Below are 26,116 nucleotides of genomic sequence, written 5' to 3'. Positions count from 1 at the left end.
AATAAACAAATAAAATATCTTTGTTTTTACGTTATTGATAATTTTCTTAATACAAATTTTTTTAGAAACTGATTTTCTGCAAGATGTTTTATATGGAGGATAGGGTTAAATATCGGCAGATCCTCGTAAAACTTGGAGAAAGGATTTGTTTTTAATTTTTAAGAATTTTTTATTCATGCCTACATAATTTCTCACACAACTTTTGAGCTTGCTCTGTTTTGTTGTTATAAACAATATATTTGCTTCCAAAATCCCACTTTCTGATCTCTCGGATTCCGTTTTTATTTAAAATCGTTGAAAATTAAAAAACTAAACGTAGTTGAAAACTTAGCCGGCTTGCAGTCGATTTTAAGCCGCCGCCGACATATTTGGTGTCAGTCGCCTCCGCCGTTAATATTTGTCGGCGCAGGCCTCTGTTATAGCGTCGGAAGAAAATAAAAATTAATAATAGAAATCTATTGTTACACATAAGAAATGGAGTTTGCCCTGCCAGAATTATTAAGTCGTGATGATATATTAAGAATACTTAATCAAGTAAGTAACTTTATTAAAGTAATACAAGAGAAAACTTAATTGTTTAACAAATAATTTTACAGCGTCATTTGCCAATACAAAATATGAATGAATTAACCCATGACGAACTGTTAAGGGTGTACAAAACTTTTGTAATGCCGCTTTCCCGGAGACCAGAAAGAAGTAAAAAATGTAAACATAATTCTACAGTACCAGCTACAAATCTAGATTGTGTTAATGACAAGAGGCAACATATGCAGGTGGAAACTATTGACAGCGCCTCCAACTCAATGGATATAGATTTTCCCAGTGTTACATTATGTCCCGCAGACAACACTAGAATGACTAGCCCTTTGGGTGAAAAACGCCGTCAAGAAAGTAGTGATGAAGATTATTTGGATATATTCGAAAATGATTACCAATTTCAATTGAGTTCGGTTACAAAACGTATACGTATAAATACGTTATCGTGATTTTGACTTTAAACAATTTAGGTAAGGTAATTTAGATTTTTTTTTAATTTATGGTATTTAATAGAATGTAGTCAATAATAAATATTATTAATAACCTAAATCACTATAGTTGAAAATTAATAATGCGTTTGTGTGTTTTTTTTTGTAACACCAAGGAAATAATAAGAAACTACACACAAAAAGGCTTAAATATATTATAGGTATAACTCTCCGATCATGAAAAAATTTATACCACATATAAAGCTTTCAATTCTATGACTTGTGATATAAGTATGTCTTTTGGTCAACAAATGTATAGTTTTGGAGTTATAGACCATCAAAGTTAAATTTATATATATTCAATATCTTTTCTAATTATGAACCGATCCTGATAATATATATATCGTTAGAAAGGCTTTGAAATATCTTTTCAAAGATATATAATATGATCCTTTTTATTAACCCTTTGAGGACTAATTCCACAAAAAGTATTTTTTATATAAAGTTTTTTGATGAAAGTGCCGTTATTTCATAAATCCTTCGATATAATGGTACCGATAAATATCGAGAAAATTGTAGAAAAGATTTCAAGCTTTCTTTTGATGTATAGATATGTGCTAATATTCTTAATAAATGGCGATGATATTTAAGTTTAAAAATAGTAAAGAGAGACTGTGATAAAAAAATTCTTAAATTATTTAAAATAGTGAAAAATTATTTGAAAAAAATCGCGCGATTTTTTTCAAATAATTTTTCGAATGTTTCGAATGTTTTACCCACAAAATTTTTTTTTTTTTTTTGGGTTTACAAATACAACATTTCATTACCCAAAAAATTAAAAAAAAAATGTTCGGGTCCGGCGCTACATACCCATTTCCGAATATTTACCCAGAAAAATCGCAATTTACTCAATATACATAAATCGGTACTTTCTTATGAATGAATTTTTGATATAACAGAACTTTTATTAACAAAGGTTAATATAAAAAGCACAGTTTGTATTAATCCTTCTCAATAGGCTAATAAATTAGCTTCTATTATATATCGTTGGAGAGGTATTTAAAATACTTTTTGTGGAATTGGTCCTCAAAGGGTTAATAAAAACGATCATATTATATATCGTTGAAAAGGTATTTCAGAGCTCTTTCTAATGATATATATATTGTCCGGATGGGTTCTTAAATAGAGAAGATATTGATAATATATATATTTAACTTCGAAGGTCTATAACTCCATAACTATACATTTGTTGACCAAAAGACATATATCATAAATCATAGAATTAAAAGGCCTATAAGTGGTAAAATTTTTGTCAAAATTGGAGAGTTATACCCAATGTATATTAGTTCCCACAAAAATATTTGTCCCATAAATGCCTTCAAGTATACCAATCGAATTAGAATCCTTTTCTGAGTCGATTAAGCCTTACCCTACCGTCCGTCTGGCAGGCTGTCCATGTAAACTTTGTGCGCAAAGTAAAGGTCGCAATTTTCAAGAAAATTGGATGGAATTTGACATATGCAACCAATGACGAAGTCTATTGAAAATTGTTAAAATCGATACGTTATTTCACCAAGCCCTCATACAACCGAAAACACCTAAAAGGGCTTTCGAGCTCATAACTATGTTAAATATACGTAATACATATATCGAAAGAAAGCGGCACAACTAAGATTTATACAATCTTTGATGATCTTGCCAAATTTCATAAATATCGGGCCTCATTTGACCCTATCTCCCATATAGTCTCCTTCAGAAAATGACTAATTTCCAAAATACACTTATAAACACTAATATCGCGATGAAATTTAGCGGATCGGTCTATATGTGCCTCTAGCCCCCATATTAAGCCTCATTCAGGAAATAGTTTTTCGTCCATAAATTGCTTAAATGTATCGGAAACAAGGTATTATTGAAGATAACTGCTTTATTATGAAAAATCTGTCAAACTTTGCAAAGTTGGTCCATAATAGTATATGTATATATTTTTTTAAATTTAGATCACTTGTCCTATCAAGAAACCTTAGTAAATAAAACCACATTTATTTTTTTTATTTTTAATTTTTTTTTATTCGCATACAATATTTGAAATATTTTATTCATTTTAGTTTTGTTCTTTATTATTTTATTCCTCTTTTTTTGGTATTTGTTTTTTTTTTTTTTATTTTGAAATTTATTTAGTTTTATTATTATTTATTACATAAATTACATTAAAAAAATATAACAAAAATAAAGGTACACACCAATTGTTGTTATTGGTTTAGATTGTTGCATGAGGAATTGCCTTTTTTAAAAAAAATAAAACCAATTATGGGCTTTAAAATGCAACATTTATTAAAACCCATAAGTTTATGTTGAGTTTATTTTTTATTACTTCTCTTCAAGTTTTACTAAATTTAAACTATTTTTTTTTTTTGTTTTGTTTGTTATTATTTGTAATTAAATTTTTCTCTTTTGTTTGTTTTGTATTTTTAAGTTTTAACAATTTGCGATTTATCTATCTTTTTTGGTTTTTTGTCACATTTATATACTTACTAAAGTTTTTGTTTAATTTGTTTTAAATTAAATTTCTTTTGTTATGTACTGCTTATATGGTAAATATATGAAAAAATAATAATCATAATATTAATAATAATAATATTTTTGTATATATAACAATTTCGCTAAATATAAATGTTCTTAAATGAGAAACAAATTTTGAATATAGAGGATATAGATTTGTTTTTATACGTTTTTAAGATTAATTTTAATCACAAATTTCAAAATTCTTAAGAAATGTGGCAAACATTTTTAAAATCATGCTCTAGTTTTAATCGATCTTATGACAATTGATTCCCTATTTCAGAACGATTCGATTTCCAATCGATTAAAGATTGTATAACAGAAAGTTTTTGCCCAGGGAAGAACTTCCAACAATTTATCATCAAAGCAATTTTTAACTAAAAATAATGGTTATGGAAATGTTCTTTTATATTTTTATTCGATTTATTAAATACAACATTCTCAAGTATGGTATAGTGATGATCACAAAATAAGCTTCTAAATAAGATTTCAACTTCATTTCTATCATAAAACTTTGAAGATCCACAAATTTTAAGAAACAGTGAAGAATTGTATATAAACAACTTATTTGAATTTCTCCCTTTGTAACTTTCGATATATGTATGTATAAATTGTTGCATTGAATTTGTGTATAATTCACATCTAATAACTGAATCCTTGAAAGCTCTTTAGAAGTCCATTTAAATCACAATTATATTCCACAAAAGTAATGGTGGCATTATTAGTTCCAAATTTGTTATTCTAGAAACTAAACTGGATATGTGATCGACTTAAATTCGTCGTAATTTAACTTTTTGAGATGATGACTTTCGATGTCGAATAAGAATTCTAGTATATTTTACTTAAATTTCGAAACGAAAGCTTTATAAAAATGATTTATAAAACGGGTTACAAAAGGGACTGTTATTAGAGAATCTAGAGCGTTTCTATGTGCATCCATTATAGAACTAGTTATATCACAAAAACCTCTAACACTGGGTTATTGTTTTACGAAAGTCGAAGAAGGTTCCTGACCATCTGAAAAGAGTGCAGAATAATCAAGTCTCATGGTATTAGTTAGTTTAAATCTATTGACACAAATTATCCCGAAAGAAAAATTACCACAAAAACAAACTTAACAAAGAACTTTTAGAAAAGTTTTAAATTATTCAATTTTAGAAGCATAATTATAACACTTCTGTTATCATTTCAACACCATTTTTTTCATGAAAATAAAGTTTACTCTACCTAACTTTGAAATCCGTTTTAAACTCCCCAACTCCACAAAATTTTGTTTCTCATAGAAAAACATTACAATTATTCTTTGAATAAAATTTGTATCTTAATTGCTAATAATACTCAAAAATTAATTTTCATAGTCTAAGCTTACAGGGTCGACGACGAGCACTATATAATAGCAAGATTTTCTTACGTACTCATACAGCCGTCTCGGTATCAGTCTCGTCTATGCGTCCCAAACGCCATGAATTTGGATCTCCTACTGTAAAAAGAGAAATTTGTTTTGTTTGGTTTTCTATTTAATTAATTAAAATAAATTGTTTTTGAAATCAATATTAAGATCACTCATAGAAGAAATTGTTTAATAATTAAGCAAACTAAGGAAATTGTAAAGAATACTAATCATTTACATAAGTTTGCGCTTTAACGCCATGCCTTAGCCAAAAACGATTATTAAGTTGTGTAAACTGTTAGTAAACTATTATTAACTTTAGTAATCGTTTTTGCATAAGGCAGTAACAGTTTTAGAATTTTTACATTATAACTCGCAAACTAGACATTTGCTTAAAAGCTTAAAGAAACTGTTTTGAACTTGTTTTTATTGTTCATACTAGCAAGTTGGAAACTTTGTATATTTGCATAAATTTTAAACATTCCAAAAGAGTAACCTTAATATTTGCCTTAATTTTTAATCATTACTTGTTTTTTCTTTTAATAATTTTTCTAAATCAAAAAAGAAAAATAGAAACAAAAATATATCAATCATGCAATTTGTACAATCATAACACAAAAAAAATTTAAAACATTTTAGTTTAAAAGAAAAACCAAACGAAGAGTTACCTAATACTAAAATCTAATTGGACACTTAATTAAGAAAACATTACAACACAAACACATATACAGTAGTAAACGAAATAGTATTGTTTGTATTTACAAACACTTTTTTTTAAATTTAGAACAAGATTTAAAAGAAATGAAAAAAAAAATCAAACTGAAAAATTATTTTTTATTAATTATTTATAAATTATAAATTCTTTTTTTTTTTTTTGTAATACTTACCACTTTCATAATATTTCGATATCCGTGGTAGGGCTATTTTTATTATTGTTGTTGTTATAGTTGTCATTAGTTTTTGTAGTTGTAGTTGTTGAAAACAAAAAAAGAAAATCAAAATTAAAATTTTCTAAACGAAAAGTATTTCAAAAAAAAAAAAAAAACAAACAAACTAAAACTGATTGAACTTTGTTCTTTAATGAATTAGCAATAATAAAAAAAATTGTTATATGTAATTTATTTGTGAGTGAGTGTATTTTTTTGAAAAATAACAAACAAATTCTGGTTCTTTTGTTAGAAGTTGAGAAAAAATTTGTAAAAGGTAGTGGGGGGAATATTTTAAGGCTTAAAGCATTTGTTTTCTAAAATCGGCCATAATTCAAATTAAATAATAACTAATTATACAAGATTTATCTTTAATTTTCGTTTTTATTTTTTCCAATTGTTTATAATTTTTATTTTTTTTTAAATTAAATTATAAATATAATTAACTTACAGTAAATGAAAGGTTGACAAAACGTAATTAACATTTTCTTCCTTAATGAGATAATAATGTTCATTAACATTAGTTTGAAGTAGAAATTTAATCATATTGCTCATTTACCACAAGACTGTCATAATCCAAAAAAACTCCTCTCAAGAAAAATTGGCTTTGAATGTTTAATGAATTAAATAAAACAAGGGATTTGAAAAATCGATTTTAGTATGACATTTGATTTGTAGCCCTCAGTTCGAAAAACTTGAATTTTGCATTATGCCAGTCTTGTAGTAAATGAGCGATATGTTTTGCAACCTTTCATTTCATATTTAAAGAGTTTTAATTAATGCTAAAGCAAGAATAGGAATTTTTTTGTTGTTTTTGAAAATTTCAAATTTTTGGAAATAATTTGTGTAACTTTTTTATCTACAAATATTTGTATGCAAAACAAAAACCTCTACGTATTTCATATTTTACGTTCCAATTCTTTCACAAGACTGATTGACGTCAAATATATTTAAAAAGACGCCAGACAAAGTAATGTAAATTTTTCATAATTTTTTATTTATAAATATATAATGCGTTTTTTTTTTCTGCAAAATATAAATTTGCATATCTTTAGACTAACAATAATTCATTAAAACCATTTACGTATATATTTAGTAATGAATATTAAATTTTTTCATAATAAGTTGTTCAAAAACGTATGCAAGCAGAACGAAGCGGCCCTTTAATATCAACGTTGGAACTAGTGATGTCCTCATTACTACTAGAACTCATTCTATGGAATATTATTGTTGTTCTAAAGTTCTTAAGAGTTTTCTTGTAATCACTTCTTTCATTGGTTTTAAACTAGTTCTAAAACCATCACTTTGGAAACAATTGTAATAACAAGATGTCTTGAAGAAAGAAGCAGATATAAGAGTGGTTAAACCTTTATTTTAAGTCGGCAGATTGGACTTTCAGATGACATAACCAAAAACGTTTTTTTTTTTCAAACTTCTTGACACGATATCTGGACAATAGAAGTGAAATTTTTGTTCCTTTGAAATTTTCATTCCCCTTGAAGGGAAAATTTACAAAATTCCATCAACAAATTTCGCAACAGGGGAATTTTTTTCACGACAAAAAAGTTAGTGAATGAAAAAAGTGAAAAGAGACCATATTTCACGTGAAATGTTGATTGGCGATAGGGGTGAATGAGATGGATTCTCTTCTTCTGAGGCTAAATTCGTATTCAGTTCTGCTCCGTCCTTTAGAAATGTAAACTTTTCTGGTATCTGCGATTCACTATTAGTTTAGTCTATAGTTTTGTCTATAGCCTACTCTAGTATATAGTATAGTCTATAGTCTAGTCTATAGTCTAGTCTATAGTCTAGTCTATAGTCTAGTCTATAGTCTAGTCGATAGTCTAGTCTATAGTCTAGTCTATAGTCTAGTCTATAGTCTAGTCTATAGTCTTGTCTATATTCTAGTATTTGCTATATTTAGTTCATTAGGGTGACAATTTTATAGAAGTAAGAGGGAATAGAGTAGCTCTCAACGCAAACTAGTACTAACACAATATTTTCTTAGCTGGAAATTTATAGTTAAATACCATGATTGTTCTTAATAACTTATTATTTTTCTATATTTACTTTATTTACAGTTGAAGAAAGAATAACTGTTTTAGAAGCTGTAAGGATGCTGTTCTAAAAGACGTTTTCTTTGAGATACAAGGAGTGGAAAAAAAATTCAGGAACTCCAAGGAACATATGCAGCTTAAATGATTTGGTTTCAAGGAAGTGTTTCTATAAAAGCAAAGCAATTTGCATAAGACACGTTTTACCTCTTTTTTACTCTCAATGTCTGGTAGTTGTTATCAAAACGATATGCTCGTTCGTTCGTTCTGATTAAAAGTAGCCAGCCGGCAAAATTACAACATTCGATAATAAACGAAATCTTCATTTAAATTAAGATTTCGATTGATATCGAATTGCATAATTTTTCGGCACATATTGAGATAATATTACTTTAGTGTTAAAGCAATATTTGTACAAAACTTTAGTTAGATTTTATTAGGAAACTTTTAAAATGCTTATTTATTATATAAATAAGTTAAAAATATGTAATACTTTTTTATTTTACTATATTGCTACTTAGTAGGGTGATCGACTCGATTTTTCAACCGGTTTTAAAACCGGTTTTTTCTGCTTTACCAGTGTCGTTTTTTTCTAAATGTTGATTTTTCGAATATCGAATAACCCGGTTTTTTCACTTTTTAAAAACCGGTTTCGAATACTTTTATTTGCTTTGTATTCAAAGATTATTTAAATGAAATTTTGAAGTAAATAATACAGCCCGTTTAAATTTAAAAATATTCGAGTCCAGGAACTAGGATATATTTTTCTAAAGCACCATTGGTTAAACTTTTCTGATTTTCCTAATTAATTAAAAAATTTTATTTGTAAAATTGATAACTGTTTAATAAAATTTTATTAATCTTAAGATTATATTCCAATTACAATAATTAATTTACCGCTGAAATATTATGGAAGTGTTGGAATGCCTATGAAAATTTCCTAAAAGGGCTTTAGAATAAGCTAGGATTACATAGTACCTTATGTTTAACAGAAGTGTCCACTTTTTTCCTAATTTTTTTTTTTTTATATTAAAGAAATAATGTAAATCAGACGACTAGATCTAAAGTTATAATCTGTTAAACTGTTAAAAATCATTTTGGGCCATGTTTTATTAATCAAATTTAATCATAAACATTAATTTCTTCAAATTAACATATATTTTTTTATTTATTATGAAAAACCGGTTAACCGGTTTTTTCTGAATTTGAAAAATATCAACCGGTTTTTTTGAAATGTCAACTATTCGAACTATTCGAAAACCGGTTTTTGGAAAATGTCGAATAATCGATCACCCTACTACTTAGTTATAGTATTTATTATTAAGAAAACTATGTAAAATAAATAAAATTGAAATTTGCTTAAAAACGGTTATTATTTTTATTCAGTTTATTTGCCACAACTCCATAAAATTCGTAAAATTGTATCGTTTTTCTTTTTAGTAAGTTGGTCACGTTGAGGCAAATTCGTCCAAAAATCCAAATTGTTAAAATTCTGGCAAAAATACCAGGCGGACAGAATTTCCAGCAAGTAACTTTTGTATTTTTTTAATAACTACAGCATATTTTTAGGACGTAGATTTTATACAGTGCACCCTGTTGATTTTAATATAAAAGGAAACACCTTATTGCTGAATTAGTTTAATGAACAAATTAAAGCCTATTTTGGGGCGTTACGAATTCGGTGTTATTTTTAGCAAACTTTAGTTAGGATAACGAAAATTTCTTTGAAATTGAAAAAGATGTAAAATTTTAATTATAAAAATTGCAAAATAGTGAATAAGTGTTTAAATTGGATTAAATAACAAGAATTAAAAAATGCTAATTAAATAAAATTTTATTAAAAAAGTAAAAAAACATATAAAAATAAGATTTAGGCTTGCCACACATACCAAACGAAATGGTTTCAACTGTATAGTTTTTTTCGATTGATTGAAGATATGAAAATTGATGGTGAATGTTGTTAAATTATTTTCATATACACCATCAAAAGGGAGGAGGGATATATCCAGCAGTTCGGCCGGACAGTTCCGAACTAACTATTTATCCTACCACTTAGGGTTACCCCTAGTTACCGATTACCCAGGTGACTAGCTATTTTATGTATGTGCTTGAACTACAAGAAAGTCAATCGTCACTCCATAGATTACGAAGAGACAGACAAAAAGCTTTAGTTTGTTTTTAAGTGTCTCGCTTACAAAGGGGGCACACTATAGTGCCCCCTATATCTTCACCCTCGTTTGTAAATAGTACATCCGTGATGAAAGACGAATTAGATGGTTAGACTTTAGTGGAAATCACTTTCTTTTTCGGATGCATTGACTCTTTGTCGAACTGCTGGGTAGTGATTTTGCCTGTGTAACACATCGAAATATTGGTGACACTGTGTACATTTCAGGTTCTTTTAGATTGTATGTCCGTTTGCAAATGTTCCTATTGATGCAGTTTGTTTCGTAATGAAAATGAGCAAAATCGGTTTAAATTTGACACTAATTCACATGTACATAGTTAGTTGATATTTTACAAATCCGAAGAAATTAACCTAGACTGTTATGCACTCATTTACCAGAGAAACTGTTAGGAATCGAACCTACAACCTCCGTTTTAACTAAAATTGTTTTAAAGTTGACAAATCTCAATTCCATATCAAATGAAAACTATTTATCCACAAGAAGCAAAAATAATATCACTTTTTCTTGAAACTGAGTACGGTGACATGATGATGGAAAGTTATAGGGGAATTGTATGAAAAGCTTTAGAAGAAATTTTTAAGAAAAACGCCAAAATAAAAATAGCAAAACATAATTAAAAATGGCAAAATAAAATTGTGTTAAGCAGTAAGAAAATTTTAATAAAAACATGTAAAACTAAAACTTTGAAATAAAGCATAAAGTAAATTAAAAACATATAAATTTACAATTTTTTAGCAAATTGGAACAAAACGCCAAAAAGAAGTTTTGATCTTAAAGAATTTTTTAAGCTTTAAAAGTTACTGTTTTGTATTTTCTGTAATATTAAACTTAGAAACCTAAAATTATACATTTCAGACTCCTGAGTGAATGAAAATCTGTAGGAAAGGATGTTTGGCACTTTTTAGTTCTTCAACTTGTAATTTTTGGTTTTTCTGCAATAATGCACCTAGAAACATATAATCAAACATATTGGATTCTAAAGGAATGAAAATCTATAAGATCAGCAAACCGATTGTTTTAAAATTTATAAAGGGAGAGTTTCTGGTACTTTTTCGTCATTGAAATGGTACTTTTGTAGATTTTCTGAATTATAAAATCATACATATGGGATCCTAATGGTATAAAAAATTAGTTTTTTCAAAAACATAGAATTCAATATTTTCATCCTGATTGAATGAAAATCTATAAAAGGTGACTGGTACCGGATTTTTTCTTTCGAATTATAATACAAGGAGTATAATCTCATTCGCAAGAAATTGGTCGACGTAGATTAACCAAATTTTACGAGAATTTGAGTGATTATTTTTCGTTCGCTTGGCTTTTCCTTTCTTTCGATATCGTACTTTTTTATTTGTAAAAACCTTTTTCGATCACTTGTTAGAGAAAAAAGTTACAGAATTATTTCCAATTTTTCAATAGCAATACATTGAATATAAAAAGCTTAAAAGGAGTTAAAGAAAAATGAAGTTTGTTAAGCCTTTGTTATACTTCATAAAAAAAAATTTTGCAACAAATTATATTTCAGTTGGAAAATTTTATTCAAAAAATAAAATATTGAAATACAATTTGCTTTATTCAAAAACACAAAATTAGCTTTAAACAGTGTAAAGCACTAGTTTAATAATAGTAAAAAAGTTTTAAATAAACTTCATTTTATTAACTGTATTTTTTTAAAGGCAAATACAGTTTAGTAATGTTTTATAAATCCTAATTATAAATATTTATAAATTCAATATTTCCTTAAGCTGTGAGAATACACTTAATTAGCATAATGTTAGTAGTAGTTTTTTTTTTTTTTGTTTTTATAATAATGTTAAACATTAATATTTGGTTTAGTTTGTTTTCTTTTTTTTAACATTTTTATCGATTTACAATTAATTCTAACTCATTTTACTCTAGTTATTATTATAAATTATTTTTGTTAATTTAGTTACTGGTAGCTTATTACCGTATTTCCTTTTGTTCTATTTATAAAGTAGTTTTTGTTTAATATTTTTTTCTTTTTTATACAAAATTTGACTTTTTTTCCTATAGCTGAGTAGTAGTAGTAGTAGTAGTGGTGTGAGTTTAAACTTAAAACTTTAAAAGGAAAGTAAAAAAAAAAACAAGAAATTATTCTTTTATAATCAGGCACGGTGGTATGTCTGAGGTGGTAGTATATTCAGCTGCTGAGCAGGATTCATCGTCGTTGCTTAGGCCGTGGCCTGTGTTAGGCTTGTACAACTGAAAAGTTTTAGTAGTGTATGTACGGCCCAAAAGAGGCACATGCTCTTCTAAAATAGAATTATAAACACAAATAGTATATTTTAAAACAAAAATAAAAAAAACATAAAAAAACACAAATAAACAGAAAACATAAAACAATAAAAATTTCAACAAAACATAAAGTTAATTATAAAAAAAATTAAGTTTTCTTTTACTCTAAAACAAACTTTTAACTTTGCCATGCAACAACATACAAAAAAAGTTTATTTTTTTTTAATTTGAAATTAATTTGTAACGGTTTTTGTTAGTTTATAAATGAAGGCATTTTGTTTTGTTAAAAATATAATAGTTAGTAGAGTATTAGTTTTGAAGACAAGTATTTAAAATTGAAAACAAAAAAAAAATATATAATAACAACATTTCGACAACAAGCACTAGAGTACAATAATAATAATCATAATAAAGAAGAAGAAAAAAAAGCCAATGATGTTTTTGTTTTGTTTAAAAAGAAAAATTTAAATGTTTTTGTGTGTAGAAAAAAAATTATATGAATAAAAAACCCAAAAAGTATGCTATACATGTACAATAATTAAAATAACGTGATAATTTGTTTGGTGGTTGAAATATGTTTAAAATGAAAATAATTTGTACCTTGCAATTGTCGATTTATTAAAGCTGTTAAACTGTGTCCTTCTACACTTTTTTTCATAATGAGCATCGGTTTATCTTCTGCATCATCATAACTACCGGATGGTAAAAATCCATTACTGGCAATTGACTCGCTAACCTGTAAAGAAATTAATTTATAAAATTTAATGATAAAACATTTTAAATGAACTTATTATTAAAATTAAGTTACTTTTAAGCGACAATAACAAACATAAAACGTATACGATATTAATGTTTTAGACTTCGAAAGATCGGGTAGCCCAGCGTTTTATTAAGAACTTTTTTAATATTACAATATAAAGTTTTTGTAAAGTAATCCATTGACTAGTCAATAGATTAGTCATAAGAAGATAGATAAGTATAGTTAATTAACTTGTTAATAAAGATGAAGTCTAGCCCAACCCCGATCGGGTAGCCCAGCGTTTTTAATATTACAATATAAAGTTTTTTTTAAGTAATCCATTGACTAGTCAATAGATTAGTCATAAGAAGACAGATAAGTATAGTTAATTAACTAGTCCATAAAGATGGACGGCTGTATTTATAAAAACTTATTTTAGGTTTATTAAACAATTTTAGGCAAAATTCAAGAAAATCGTATTTATAAACGTGAAATAGCTTAAAACACCTTCAATAAACCATTGACAATTAGAAGAATTTTATTGTAGGCTCGACCCTTCTTTAAGCCAAAAATAAGTTGATTTTTAACCAATTTTTTTTCTCAGATAAAGATTTTTCCGGTAATTTTAGGTTGATTGCGAAAACTAATTATGGTTTCTTTTAAAATAAAATCTAAAAATTCTAATTTTAATGTTTACAAATTTGTAAATAAAATCCCAGAAAATTTTTAAACGATTATATTTTGAGGAAAAAACTCAAATCTAGGCATTATTGGATTAATGCATGAATATTTGACAATATTCCAATTGTCCATCACTATTTTTAGGAAATTTGGAAATGCCCGTCTGTCAACCAAATGATGGACAAAATCATTTGATTTGGCTTTTTCAAAGTTTGTTGGTTAAATATAATGCCATAAAGTAATTAACCATGTAAATTATATTGATTAGTGTTATACTAATGCAAAATATATTCGCCGGCATTAAAATTAGTCAAATATCAAAGAAATTTATCAATATTTGCAAAAATTTATCAAAAATTACAAGGAAAATAAGTAAAAATAAGAAAATGTGTCATAGTGATGTATATTTTGTCGCAAAATATCCGTTATTCGGATACTTTTAATAATAATTAGAAATTATATGTTATATTTAAACATCTGAACTGAATAGACATTTATTAAAGCCATATATATATTTATTTTTCTTAAAAGTTTGTTTTTATTGTCAAAAATCTATTATAAACAAAAATATGAAATTAAGAAAACCGAATCAACGAATATTTTATCCTTATTGTACGCAACACTAACACATAAAATGACAGCCATATTGTACAATGCTGCCAACTTAAACATAAATCAGTACAATAGTTAATATACGTTTATTATTTGTTTATGAATATCACAATTTTATTAATGGTTTTTAAGGCTAAAGTGTGCTTTAACTATTGAGTGCATTAAAAGCAAAATAAGATTTTTTTATAAATACAAGCGGGAGTCTATAGCCCATAAACAAGTCAGTAGACTAGTCAATAGACTATTTCATAAGCAAGTTCATAGACTAGTCCATAAACTAATACATAAAATAAACCATAAACGAATCTATACACTAATCTATAGCTTAGTTCATAAACAAGTCGTGAAGTTATTTGATACTTTAAATCAATTTTTGGAAAAAGTTAATACTATTTTAACAACTAAATGCCTGATATTTATCTTATTACAGATTTAAGAAAGATTTTGGAATTATTATAAAACTAGTAAGAATTCGTCATCAGTACGCTGTTGATTATTGCATTCCGGAACTGTCTCTAATGAGATAATTCCAATATTATATCACTACGGAGTCTCAAGAATCTCTCCTTCCGCCAAATAATTGCTTGTGTATGCACACGGATCCAAGACGACGAAAGGAGTTGGTGGTGGCATTGAGGAATTTGGTATAAAAATCTCTTTCCGACTCAATGATGAAGCCGTATTATTCAAGGTGAAATATTAGCGATAAAGACAGGGATATCAGAGTTTATACCGATAATCAAGCTGTTACTAAATCCCTAATTATTGTGTTTTCCACATCTAGAATTGTCCATGAATGTCGGATGTCTCTCAACGAGATGGCGAGATATTCAAACATCATCCTAATTTGGGTCAGGGGACACGGGAGTTCGTATGACAGTAATAAGTATGGCAAGAAGTGGCACTATGCTTAGCGGACTGGAAATAGATCAGTTCTGCGGTGTTCCAGTACTTGTAATAATGAGGCAGATTATTGAAAACTGCACCTCTATTGCTCGTATCTGATGGTGTCGTGAACACACGTGCTCAATAGCTAGAACGCATTGGTATTCCGTTCAATGATTTCTGTAGCAGTTGTCAAAATGAGGATGAAGAAGAGACTATATCTCATCTTCTCTGTAATTGTCCTGCCTTGGCAGAGAACCGAATTCGGACGCTTGGATCGGCCTACTTTGGCGATCTATCCGAATTGTCGAATATCCAATTGGAACGTCTTTTGGCTTTCATAAATTTGTCAGAATGGGTGTGAACTTCGGTATTCACACTAATCAGGACGTAATCTTTGCGGATCTCCTCAACGGTTTCCTCACTTCTCCTCTCTTCCTTTTTCATTTCCTCTCTTTTCTACTTTTCCGTATCTTTCTTTTCTTCTTACAGGTATTTTTACAAATGGATCAACTTGGACCCAAGTAAATCTGCATGTAGGGGCTTTCGAAAACTGATTTCCTACATACACACAGACAGACTCCGCTATCTATGACCTGCAGTTCGAAAAAGAGCCAATTCATCCGAAAAAGGCAGTGATTTCCACTAACTTCTAACCAATTGGTTGGCTCTAATTCGTCTTTCGTCACGGATGTACTCTTTTTAAACGAGGGTGAAGATAATCGTCACTTTAGTGTCCCCTCTGTAAGCGACTTAAAAAGCAAACTTCAGCTATTTGTCTGTCTCTTTGTAATCTATGTCGTGACGATTGACTTCCTCGTAGGACATAGCTAGTCACCTGGCTAGGTTGGTGACTAGGGGTAACCCTAATTGGTGAATTAGTTAGTTCGGGACTGTTCGATCGAACTGCTGGGTAAGGACTCGATATATACTTATATGCTTTTAAAATTTAACACTTTAACCCTAAAACTCGCCTTACCTGTGTTACTTGCATTAGTTTTTTGACCACATCACGTCCCAGTATGTGATCAAAAACTGTCTGTAAAAACGGTTCCGACATTATAGATAATTTTAATTTATCCCGATGCCATATCAGAACTCTCGATTCTTCCATGGCCATAATTGAGACCTAAAATAAAGATTGAAAATAAGGCATAAATAACTATAATTTGTAAGCAAATCCTGGTTGATAAAAGGAATCAGATTTACAGATTTTAAGCATACTTTGTAAAGCTATTAAAAATTTGTATTACCTGAAAATAATCGTCCGTTGAAACACCAAACCATTCTGGGGAATCTAGGAACTGATGTGGAAATACTATATGTAATGCTCGTTGATTTTGTGATACCACTAACCTTTAATTAAAAGAAATAGAATATATTTTTAAATTGATTTTAAACTAAATATTTTAAGGACCTAGTTAAGATTAGATAGACTAGAATTTAGTTCAGACTATAGGAGAGATTGTAAACTAAAATGAACTCTAAACCCTAGACAGGATTATGACTAAATTATTATAAAATGTTTGAAATTTTTATTGAACTAGTTAATGGACTATAGACTGATATTTAGTCTAAACGATAGGCTGGTCTATAGTCTAAACTATTGACTGGTCTATAGTCAAAATTATAGACTGGTCTATAGTCTAAACTATAGACTAAACTGTATTCTAATTTATAGATTGGACTATAGTCTAGACTGCATAATGGACATTAATCTAAAATATAGACTATACTCTGGACCATTGTCTAAACTCTAGACTGGACTATAGTCTAAACTATAGACTGGACTGTAGTTTAATCTATAGACTGGACTATAGTCTAAACTATAGACTGTGCTACATTATAAACTGTAGACTGCACTATAGATTATTTTCTAAATAAACTTTAGACTAAACTTTTGTGTATAACTGTAGTCTATACTATGTACTGGACTGAATCTAGAGTATAAGTAATCTACTATAGACAGAACTATAGTCTGTACAAGAAACGAACTATATCTAAACTATGGACTATAAACTATAGACGTGTGTGAAAACACGTATTTTGAATATGTAAAACACTATATTTAAACGTTATATGCCAAATAATTTTTCCCTAATCCCCTTTTTAATAGATTAGATCAGGTAAAAAAAAAAACAAAGTCACAAGATTTAACAATAAATTACTAACTACCACTACTTACTTTCCCGATAATACCAACGATAGACTATCGACTTTGGTAACTTTTTCTTGTGCATACACCTCCTGATATTTGAGGGCACGTATCAGTTTCATGCAGTTCAAAACTTTTTTAAATTGATGTCGTGTTACGTGCAACGGTTTGAATAAAGCCTCATAAACCTGCAATAATAAAGAAATGTGAAATAATTAGTTGTAATCAGATTTTTGTTTGTTATTATTTAAAGTAGTAAAAAAAGAATTATGACTAATAGATAAACTTAATTATTCTAGCGTAATTTTACAATATTTTTGTGCAATAGTAGGTAAACAACAACAACACTATCAAAGTGCATTTGAATAATATTTATTTAGCTTAATTTTAAAAAATTTTATTTTCTTCGACTTTCGCAAAAGGTTCATTGAACACTTTGAATGCCGCCAAAGAATTTTTTTATATATTGTTTTGTGTTTAACAATTCATTTTTATGTCAAACAATTTGCTTATGAAGTTAAAGGAGATACATACATACTTATGTACATCCACACGCAGACGGAAGACATGTTTTTTTTTTGTTTATTGATGGCACCTACATAAGGGGTCATTTTTAATCTTCTCTTTTATTGGCACGTAAATTTAAATATTTTTGTGCTTAAATTTATTAATTGTAAAAAAATTATTGTGAAAATCCTAAAACCTGTATTTTTAATTGTCTGTACTAAATATTTATAAAATGATGAAATCCTGTTATTGAATTTGTTTATTAATATGTTTTTAACCCTTTAAGGAAGGTTTTGTAGATCAGTCTATCGTCTGGACTACAGATCAGTCTATAGTCTGGACTATAGATATGTTTAGACTATAGACTATGGATAAGTCTATACTATAGCCTATAGATCAGACTATAGACTGATAGTCTGGATAATACATAAGTTTATGATCTGTACTCTAGACTAGTCTATGGTCTGGACCATTGCTCAGACTATAGTCTGGACTCTGGACTATAGCTCAGTCTATGACCTGGGCTACAGATCAGTCTATGGTCTGGACTATAGATCAGTCTATAGTCAGGACTATAGTTCAGTTTATATAGATCAGTCTATATTCTGGACTATAAATCATTTTATAGTCTGGACTATAGATCAGTCTATAGTCTGGACTATAGATCAGTCTATAGTCTGGACTATAGATCAGTCTATAGTCTGGACTATAGATCAGTCTATAGTCTGGACTATAGATCAGTCTATAGTCTGGACTATAGATCAGTCTATAGTCTGGACTATAGATCAGTCTTTAGTATGGACTATAGATCAGTCTATAGTATGTGCTATAGATCAGTCTATAGTATGGACTATAGATCAGTCTATAGTCTGGACTAGAGATCAGTCTATAGTATGGACTATAGATCAGTATATAGTCTGGACTATAGACCAGTCTATATTCTGGACTATAGATCAATATATAGTCTGGACTAAAGACCAGTCTATAGTCTGGACTATAGACCAGTCAATAGTCTGCACTATAGATTAGTCTATCGTCTGGACTATAGATTAGCCTATCGTCTGGACTATTGATCAGACTATAGACTTATAGTCCTGACTATAGATAAGTTTATGGTCTATACTCTGGACTTTGGACTATTGATCAGTCTATAGTGTGTACTATAGACTGATCTATAGCCTACGCTATAGATCAGTCTAAAGTCTGAAATATATTTAGATCTGTTTGTAGTCCGGAGTGAATCGCTCTATACTTAGATCATTAGATCATCTTTACAATGGATCATTATATATTCTTAAATTTAGATAAGTCTATAATCTTAACTATAGATTAAACTTTAATCTTTACTAATGATTAAACAATTTTCTAAAAAATAACGAAATTCAAAAACTCTATTCTTAACAGACATCAAGGTTCTTTTCATCTTCTTTCTCCAACTTGACCTTCAAAATGAATATTTTTGAACAAATTTAAACAAAGAATTTATCATTTCATAAAACTAAAACTTGACCTATATTTGACAAATTTTCAACATAAATCACATTAAGAACAAATTTAACCATAAATCTCAAAAAAAAAAAGAAAACAAAATGCAATTTAATTTAATAGTTTGCCTTAATAGGAATGGAATTTTTTTTCTGCCTCTCTAAGATAATCAAAATGAAAGTAATAAAATTTACAATTCAAAATAATCTACAAACAACTACTGTTGAAGCAACTGAATAATTTGATCATAATAAACATTATAATTATAATTGAAAATTTACTGCAAAATAAAAAAAAAATTCAAGGGAATTCTTTGGCAATCGTGTCGAAAATGATTTGTTTAGACGAGAATAAAATAGAATGTTTTGTGAAAATAAACTAAACAAAAAATCCTAAATTATAGTAAACTCAATGTTAAAGAGCTATTTTTATAAAATAACATGATTGATGCTTTTGATTTCACAAAATAATTTTCTTAATTTGTCCCAAATATTGCCGTTTATTAAACAAGTATCCATCCATTAAGCTTGTACTGAAATATTTGCCTTACGCTTTGTGAAAGAGTGTGATAAAATTTAAAAAAAAATTGAAAAAAATGCGCAAAACAATGTTTAAAATTATAATAATTTACAAGTGTCCAAATAATAACATAAATTAATATTAATAAAAGCCTGATACGATCGTTTTTGTTTTGTATTCACACCAGATCGTTTAAGGTATTTATTGTTTTATTATTACTTATGTAGGGTTTTTTTTTTTACTTTTAACTAAAATGAGGTTAAGACCTTAATTGATTGTAATTATTAAAAAACACAGATGAAGAGATCTATAGTGAAGATAAAAAGGTTCAGTCTATAATTTAGATTACCGATCAGTCGACTGTTTTAACTATAGTTCTGTCTATTGTCATGATTATTGATCAGTTTATAGTCTCGACAATAAATCACTCTATAATCTTTATATAATAATTTAGTATGTGGATCAGGCACTCAAACAATTTGCCTACGGATAAGTCAATATTCTGGACTGTAAATCAGTGTTTAGCACTATAGATCTAATGTCTGGAATATAGATCAGTCTAAAGTTTGGATTATAATCAGTCTATAATCTGGACTATAGTTCAGTGTATAGTCTGGACTATAATCAGTCAATAGTCTTGACTATAGATCAATCTATAGTCTAGACTATAATCATTGTATAGCCTTGACTACAGATCAGTATATAGTCTCGACTACAGATCAGTCTATAGTCTGAACAGTAAGTCAGTATATAGTCTTGACTAAAGATCAATCTATAATCTGGACTATTATCAGTCTATAGCCTTAACTATAGATCAGTTTATAGTATTTTTTATAAATCAGTCTATAGTCTTGAATATAGATCAGGTTATAATTTGAACTATAGATCAGTCAAGTCTGTTTGAGCAGTCTACAGTCTTGATTATACATTAGTCTATAGTCTTGACTATAGATCTTGACTTATAGGTCTTGACTTTATATCAATCTACAGTCTTGACTAAAGATCGGTGACAGTAGTAATCGATTCTCTAGTTGCTAAGCACACAAATTGTCACACATAAACATTTTATCACAATTTTTTTTTTCAAAAAAGAAAACATTGATTAAAAATTCTGTTTTACACGATATTTTAGAAAAAAAAACAAGCAACATAAAATTTTATTTCCAACACCCCACATACAACAATAAACATTTAAGAAGAACCAACAAACAAACTAAAATAAACGAACGAATAAACGAATCAAGCCACCAACGAGACGAACCGAAACGAACGACCGATATTTATTTCACACCAAGTAAAGCTCAGACATCACTGAAATCAACCCAGTCACGTAGGCCAAAATTCACCTTTGTTCTCTCTTCTTTTCATATTCATACGTCTGAAAATATAAACACACAACAGTCTGAAACTCAAAATGTAATAAAATGAATTGCAAACGTAAACAATCGGGTTTACAATGCTTTTTTTTGTTGCTGTTGTTGCTATATTTTTTGCAATTTAATCCAATTAAACCGTATAACACAATGGCAAAAACAAACGGCAAAGAGTAAATAAAAAAATATGTAACCGGCACTGTTATTAAGATCATGAAAATGTAAATAAACATTATAAGCCAGAGAGCTGAGCAGTTTACAAAAGATCAGAACATAAACATAATCTGGCAAGAGTGTAATAATAAAATTGCTCTGAAATATATTTTCAATTCAGCTGTTACAGAATTCTTACAACAAACAAAAAAAAAAGAAAAACTCAATGATGAGGAGGTGTGTCTCTGTATTTGTAAGCTAATCTTTGCCCACTCTTTAATTTACAACATTTACAACGTTTAGTACTCTATTTTTACTCTTTAATCAAAAAGGCGTTAATGTTTATTATTTCTTACACTTACCGATTATTGCCTGTGATAATTTAGCACATTAAAACACCTCTTTTGGTACTACATAGTTGTTAATTTGGTACGTTTAAGTACTTTTAAAATTCCACTATAGTTTCCTAAAAAAATGATCACTTGTGCACAAGCGAACGTGTGCAGTTATTATTAACAATTTTGATAACGTGTTTTCGTATTATTTTGTCTAAAAGGGTTTTCTAAAAAAATGACTCACTTTTGTTTAAACAATTAGTGGCGCTTATTTAAATATTTTTTTTTTTGCTTTTTTAACCTTTTAGTTTGTAGTTTTTTTATTAAAATGGTAAATTTTGTTATTCAGAGACAAAGGTCAATTTTGATTTAGTTTTGTGTATTTTTTTGTTAAATTTTGCGGAAAAGAAGCAGGAAGTAATTAAATTATACATAATTATAAATTGTATATTTTGAAAGTTACAATGTAAGGTTGTATTTTACATTATTTTAAGTTTATTTCTAAAGGTTCAGAGTTCAAGGTTTGCGCGTTTAACAATTGAATAAGTAAAATTTAAAATTTGTTGAAAGGTTAATGACCGTTATTGTGTAAGAGGTGTTATATGAAGGCTAAATGGTCAAATATGGACCGTTCTTTTTGAAATTTATAGGCTGATCTATAGTTAAGATAAGGGACTGATCAGTCTATTATTTTGATAATAGACTGATCAGTCCCTTATCTTAACTATAGATCAGTCTATTGGTTAATATATAGATCAATCTATAGTCTTCATTATAAATCAATCTACAGTCTTATTTTCAGTCTATAGTTGTGACAATAAATCACTCTCTACTCTTGACTAAATATCTCTCTATAGTTTTTACTATAGATCACCCTATAGTCACTCCGTAGTATTAACAACTGATCACTCTATACTCTTAACTATAGATCAGTCTATTATCATTGTAATGACTGCAGATCAGTCTACAGTCTTGACTATAGATCACTCTATAATATTGACTATAAATGGCTCCGTAGTATTAACAACAGATCACTCTACACTCTTAACTATAGTTCAGTCTAATATCTTAACTGTAGATTAGTCCACTCTATAATATTGACTATAGATCACTCTATAGTTTTGGCTATACAGTACTCTCTAGTTTTGACTATACAGTACTCTCTAGTCTTGTCTATGGATCAGTCTATTGACTATAAATCTTTCTTTAGTTTTTACTATAGATCACCCTATAGTCTTGACTGTAGGTCACCCTATAGTCTTGACTACAGATCACTCTAGATCAGTCTATTATCTTGACTAGATCACTTCGTAGTATCTCAAACAGATCACTCTATAGTCTTGACTATAGATCACTCTATACTCTTAATTAGTCCATAGTAATGACTGTAGATCACTCTATAGTCTTGTTTATAGATCAGTCTATGGTCCTCTAACTATAGATCACTCTATACTCTTGACTATAGATCACTCTATATTCTTGAATAAAGATCACTCCGTAGTATTACTAACAGATCACTCTATAGTCTTGACTATAGTTCACTCTATATTCTTAACTGTAGATTAGTCCATTATATTGACTGTAGATCACTCTATAGTAGGTATTAACTAAGATCACTCGATAGTATTGGCTATAGATCACTTCATAGTATTGACTATATGTCACTCTATAGTCTTGACTATAATCACTCTATACTTTCAACTATAGATCACTCCATACTATTGACTAAAGATCACTCTATACTCTTAACTGTAGATTAGTCTATAATTTTAAGTATAGTCTAGAATATAGATTATAGCCTTGACTGCAGATCACCAATCTTAATTATAATTATCCTATAGTCTTGATAATAGACTATTGATCAGTCTATAGAGAGTCTTACATGGCTAGTTCGTCTTAAAATCTAATAACGACCTAGAATATCTATAATTTTGTGGATCTACGACCTATGGTGCGAGGTATTATAAACAAAGTACAACATACTTTATTCAAATGTGTATTTCTCGTAAACACTATAGGAAATTAAATTAAATCTGATCCTCAGGCATTTCTAGGAAATTGAAAGTTAAAAGCTTTATTAGTTTAATTTTAATAAATTTAAAATAATTTAATTATGTTTGCCAAATATTTTTCTTAATTGAATTATATTGTAAGTAATGACATTCTAAAAAATATCATTCATAAAATGTCTAAAATTTTGCCTAATAACTAAATTTTGTTTTTTGTTGTGAAATTGAAATACACGAAGAAAAAACAAGACGTCGATCAAAAGAGTGTGAGTAATCGAAAATATGGGTTAACAAACTTTTTGTTTAGACAAATTTTTTTATAATAACAAAGTCAAATGTTTTTTTTTTTTTTTGATACAAGCAAGAGCACTTCGTGTGTGATTTATTAATGGAATATTACTAACAAATTTATTTATTTTTTTGACTATTTATTAAGGTATTCTCATACTACAATACAATTTAAATTTTTACTATTATTTATTGGAATTTTTTTCCTTAGAAATTAAACTAAACAAAAAAACTAAAAATGTTGGTAAATGTTAAAAATAGCACGTAAACGATCTTCGAATTATCGATCTGCTAATAGAGCTAGTAATTGAAATTATATTGTGATGAAATTGTAAATATTTGATGGGAATTTTTAAAATGTTTTACATTTTTAATAATAAAAGGTTTTGTTTTAGTTTTAATAATTCTATATTCGTTTTATTAATAAGAATTATAAAACATTTAAAATAAAACAAACGACAACTTATTATTCCATATAATTGCAGACTTTTTTCTTGGGAAAAATATATTATTAAAAAGAAAGTAACAAAAGTGACGTTTAAAGAAAACGTGTGACAGTTTTAATATTATTTTTTTTTTATATAGACTTTGTGCTCAGGTTTCTGCTTTCATATTGACGCTTATTTAATGGGGTTTCTTTGAAATTTATATTTCTGTACTTTATTAGTTAAAAACTTAATGTCTAATTCTTTTTTAAAGGGGAACTACTTTGCTGATGAAGGTTTTAAGGATTAAACTTCATTAAATATGTACAACATGTACGAACACACACCGCTTGCAAAATCAGACTAAAAGGGGGATTTTGTTTCAATACTTCATTTTTTTTTTTTTGTTTTGCTTTTTCAGGTAATTTGAAACGTTATAATAAAATTTTTAAAAAAGTAAAAAGAATTTAAACAAAATTGTAGTTAGCAACAGTAATTTTTATGTTCTTTTTCAATTTGATGGTCATGTGATTGAAACTTAATGACGTAGGTATTTTATTTTTTTTTTTAATATTAAAATGTTTAATGTTGTATTTGTTGGTTTTATATTTTAAGATATTTTTTATATTAATTTTTAATTTACACAAAATTTTAACGGAGTATGTTATTTTTAATGCTAATAAATATTCTCTATTACTCTACTATATTTATCAGAATAATAAATGTCACTCGACAACTTCCCGAAATCGTGAATTTCTTAAAGTGATCATGTGATTTATTGATAACAATATTTATTGGAATCTCAATCGTTAGGAGGGGTCTAAAACTTTTTTAAAATATCCTATATAGTCTAGTCTATAGTCCAATAGTCTAGTCTATCTATTATCCAGTTCAGATTATAGTCCTGACTATAGCCTATAGCCCAAACTATAGTCTATAGCCCAGTCTATAGCCTATAGTCCAGACTATAGTCTATAGTCCAAAGTATAGTCTATAGTCCAGACTATAGTCTATAGTCCAGAATATAGTCTATAGTCCAGACTATAGTCCAGCATATAGTGTATAGTCCAGATTATAGTCCAACCTAAAGTCTATTGTCCAGCCTATAGTCTATAGTCCAAATTATAGTCTATAGTCCAGATTATAGTATATAGTCCAGACTATAGTTTATAGTCTATAGTCCAGACTATACTATATAGGCTATAGTCTGGACTATAGACTGTAGTCTGGACTATAGACTATAGTCTGGAATATAGACTATAGTCTGGACTATAGACTGTAGTCTGGACTATAGACTATAGTCTGGACTATAGACTATAGTGTGGACTATAGACTGTAGTCTGAACTATTAACTATAGCCTGGATTAAGACTATAGTCTGGACTATAGACTATAGTCCAGACTATAGTTTATAGTCCAGACTATAGTCTGCAGTCCAGACTTTAATTTATAGTCCAGACTATAGTCTATAGTCCAGACTATAGTCTATAGTCCAGACTATAGTCTATAGTCCAGACTATAGTTTATAGTCCAGACTATAGTTTATAGTCTAGACAATAAACTATAGTCTGGACTATAGACTATAGTCTGGACTATAGACTATAATCTC

General features: G+C 28.2%; 2 protein-coding genes across 6 annotated transcripts in view; one reads left to right on the top strand and one right to left on the bottom strand.

Annotated features, from left to right (window-relative positions):
• The first annotated feature begins 378 nt into the window (after nucleotides 1-378).
• On the top strand, nucleotides 379-8,467 carry LOC119603607. 2 transcript variants are annotated; one of them, XM_037955689.1, is made up of 3 exons: nucleotides 379-534; nucleotides 597-1,007; nucleotides 7,925-8,467. In XM_037955689.1, exons 1-2 carry the CDS (start codon nucleotides 475-477, stop codon nucleotides 984-986), a joined length of 450 nt encoding a protein of 149 aa, XP_037811617.1. In that variant the 5' UTR covers nucleotides 379-474; the 3' UTR covers nucleotides 987-1,007; nucleotides 7,925-8,467. The 2 variants fall into 2 exon arrangements, with proteins under 2 accessions (XP_037811617.1, XP_037811618.1); XM_037955690.1 differs by having other exon boundaries at nucleotides 597-1,012.
• The window catches only part of LOC119603605 (blood vessel epicardial substance), a 40,717-nt gene continuing 18,221 nt past the window's right edge, over nucleotides 3,621-26,116 (bottom strand). Inside the window, exons 2-7 of one of the 4 annotated variants that reach the window (XM_037955684.1) lie at nucleotides 17,445-17,602; nucleotides 16,513-16,615; nucleotides 16,239-16,388; nucleotides 12,943-13,078; nucleotides 5,805-5,837; nucleotides 3,621-5,007 (exon numbers count right to left, since the gene is read on the bottom strand). In XM_037955684.1, the coding sequence (XP_037811612.1) occupies nucleotides 4,943-5,007; nucleotides 5,805-5,837; nucleotides 12,943-13,078; nucleotides 16,239-16,388; nucleotides 16,513-16,615; nucleotides 17,445-17,602 (645 nt within the window). In that variant the 3' untranslated portion in view covers nucleotides 3,621-4,942. Of the gene's footprint in view, nucleotides 5,008-5,804; nucleotides 5,838-9,163; nucleotides 12,360-12,942; nucleotides 13,079-16,238; nucleotides 16,389-16,512; nucleotides 16,616-17,444; nucleotides 17,603-26,116 lie in introns of those variants that run through there. The other 3 variants (XM_037955685.1, XM_037955686.1, XM_037955683.1) reach the window with 3 other exon arrangements.

Source organism: Lucilia sericata, unplaced genomic scaffold (genome assembly GCF_015586225.1).
Source record: "Lucilia sericata isolate MDLA Ls3-8-SP2 unplaced genomic scaffold, ASM1558622v1 Contig000314F_arrow, whole genome shotgun sequence".
Classification (NCBI taxonomy): Eukaryota; Metazoa; Arthropoda; class Insecta; order Diptera; family Calliphoridae; genus Lucilia; species Lucilia sericata.
This window is presented reverse-complemented; position numbering and strand designations above follow the sequence as displayed.

Excerpts from the sequence above, each read along its gene's own strand:
- LOC119603607 (XM_037955689.1), top strand. The coding sequence starts at position 475 with ATGGAGTTTGCCCTGCCAGAATTATTAAGTCGTGATGATATATTAAGA. Across the intron at positions 535-596 it reads TATTAAGAATACTTAATCAA|CGTCATTTGCCAATACAAAA; the intron begins GTAAGTAACTTT and ends ATAATTTTACAG.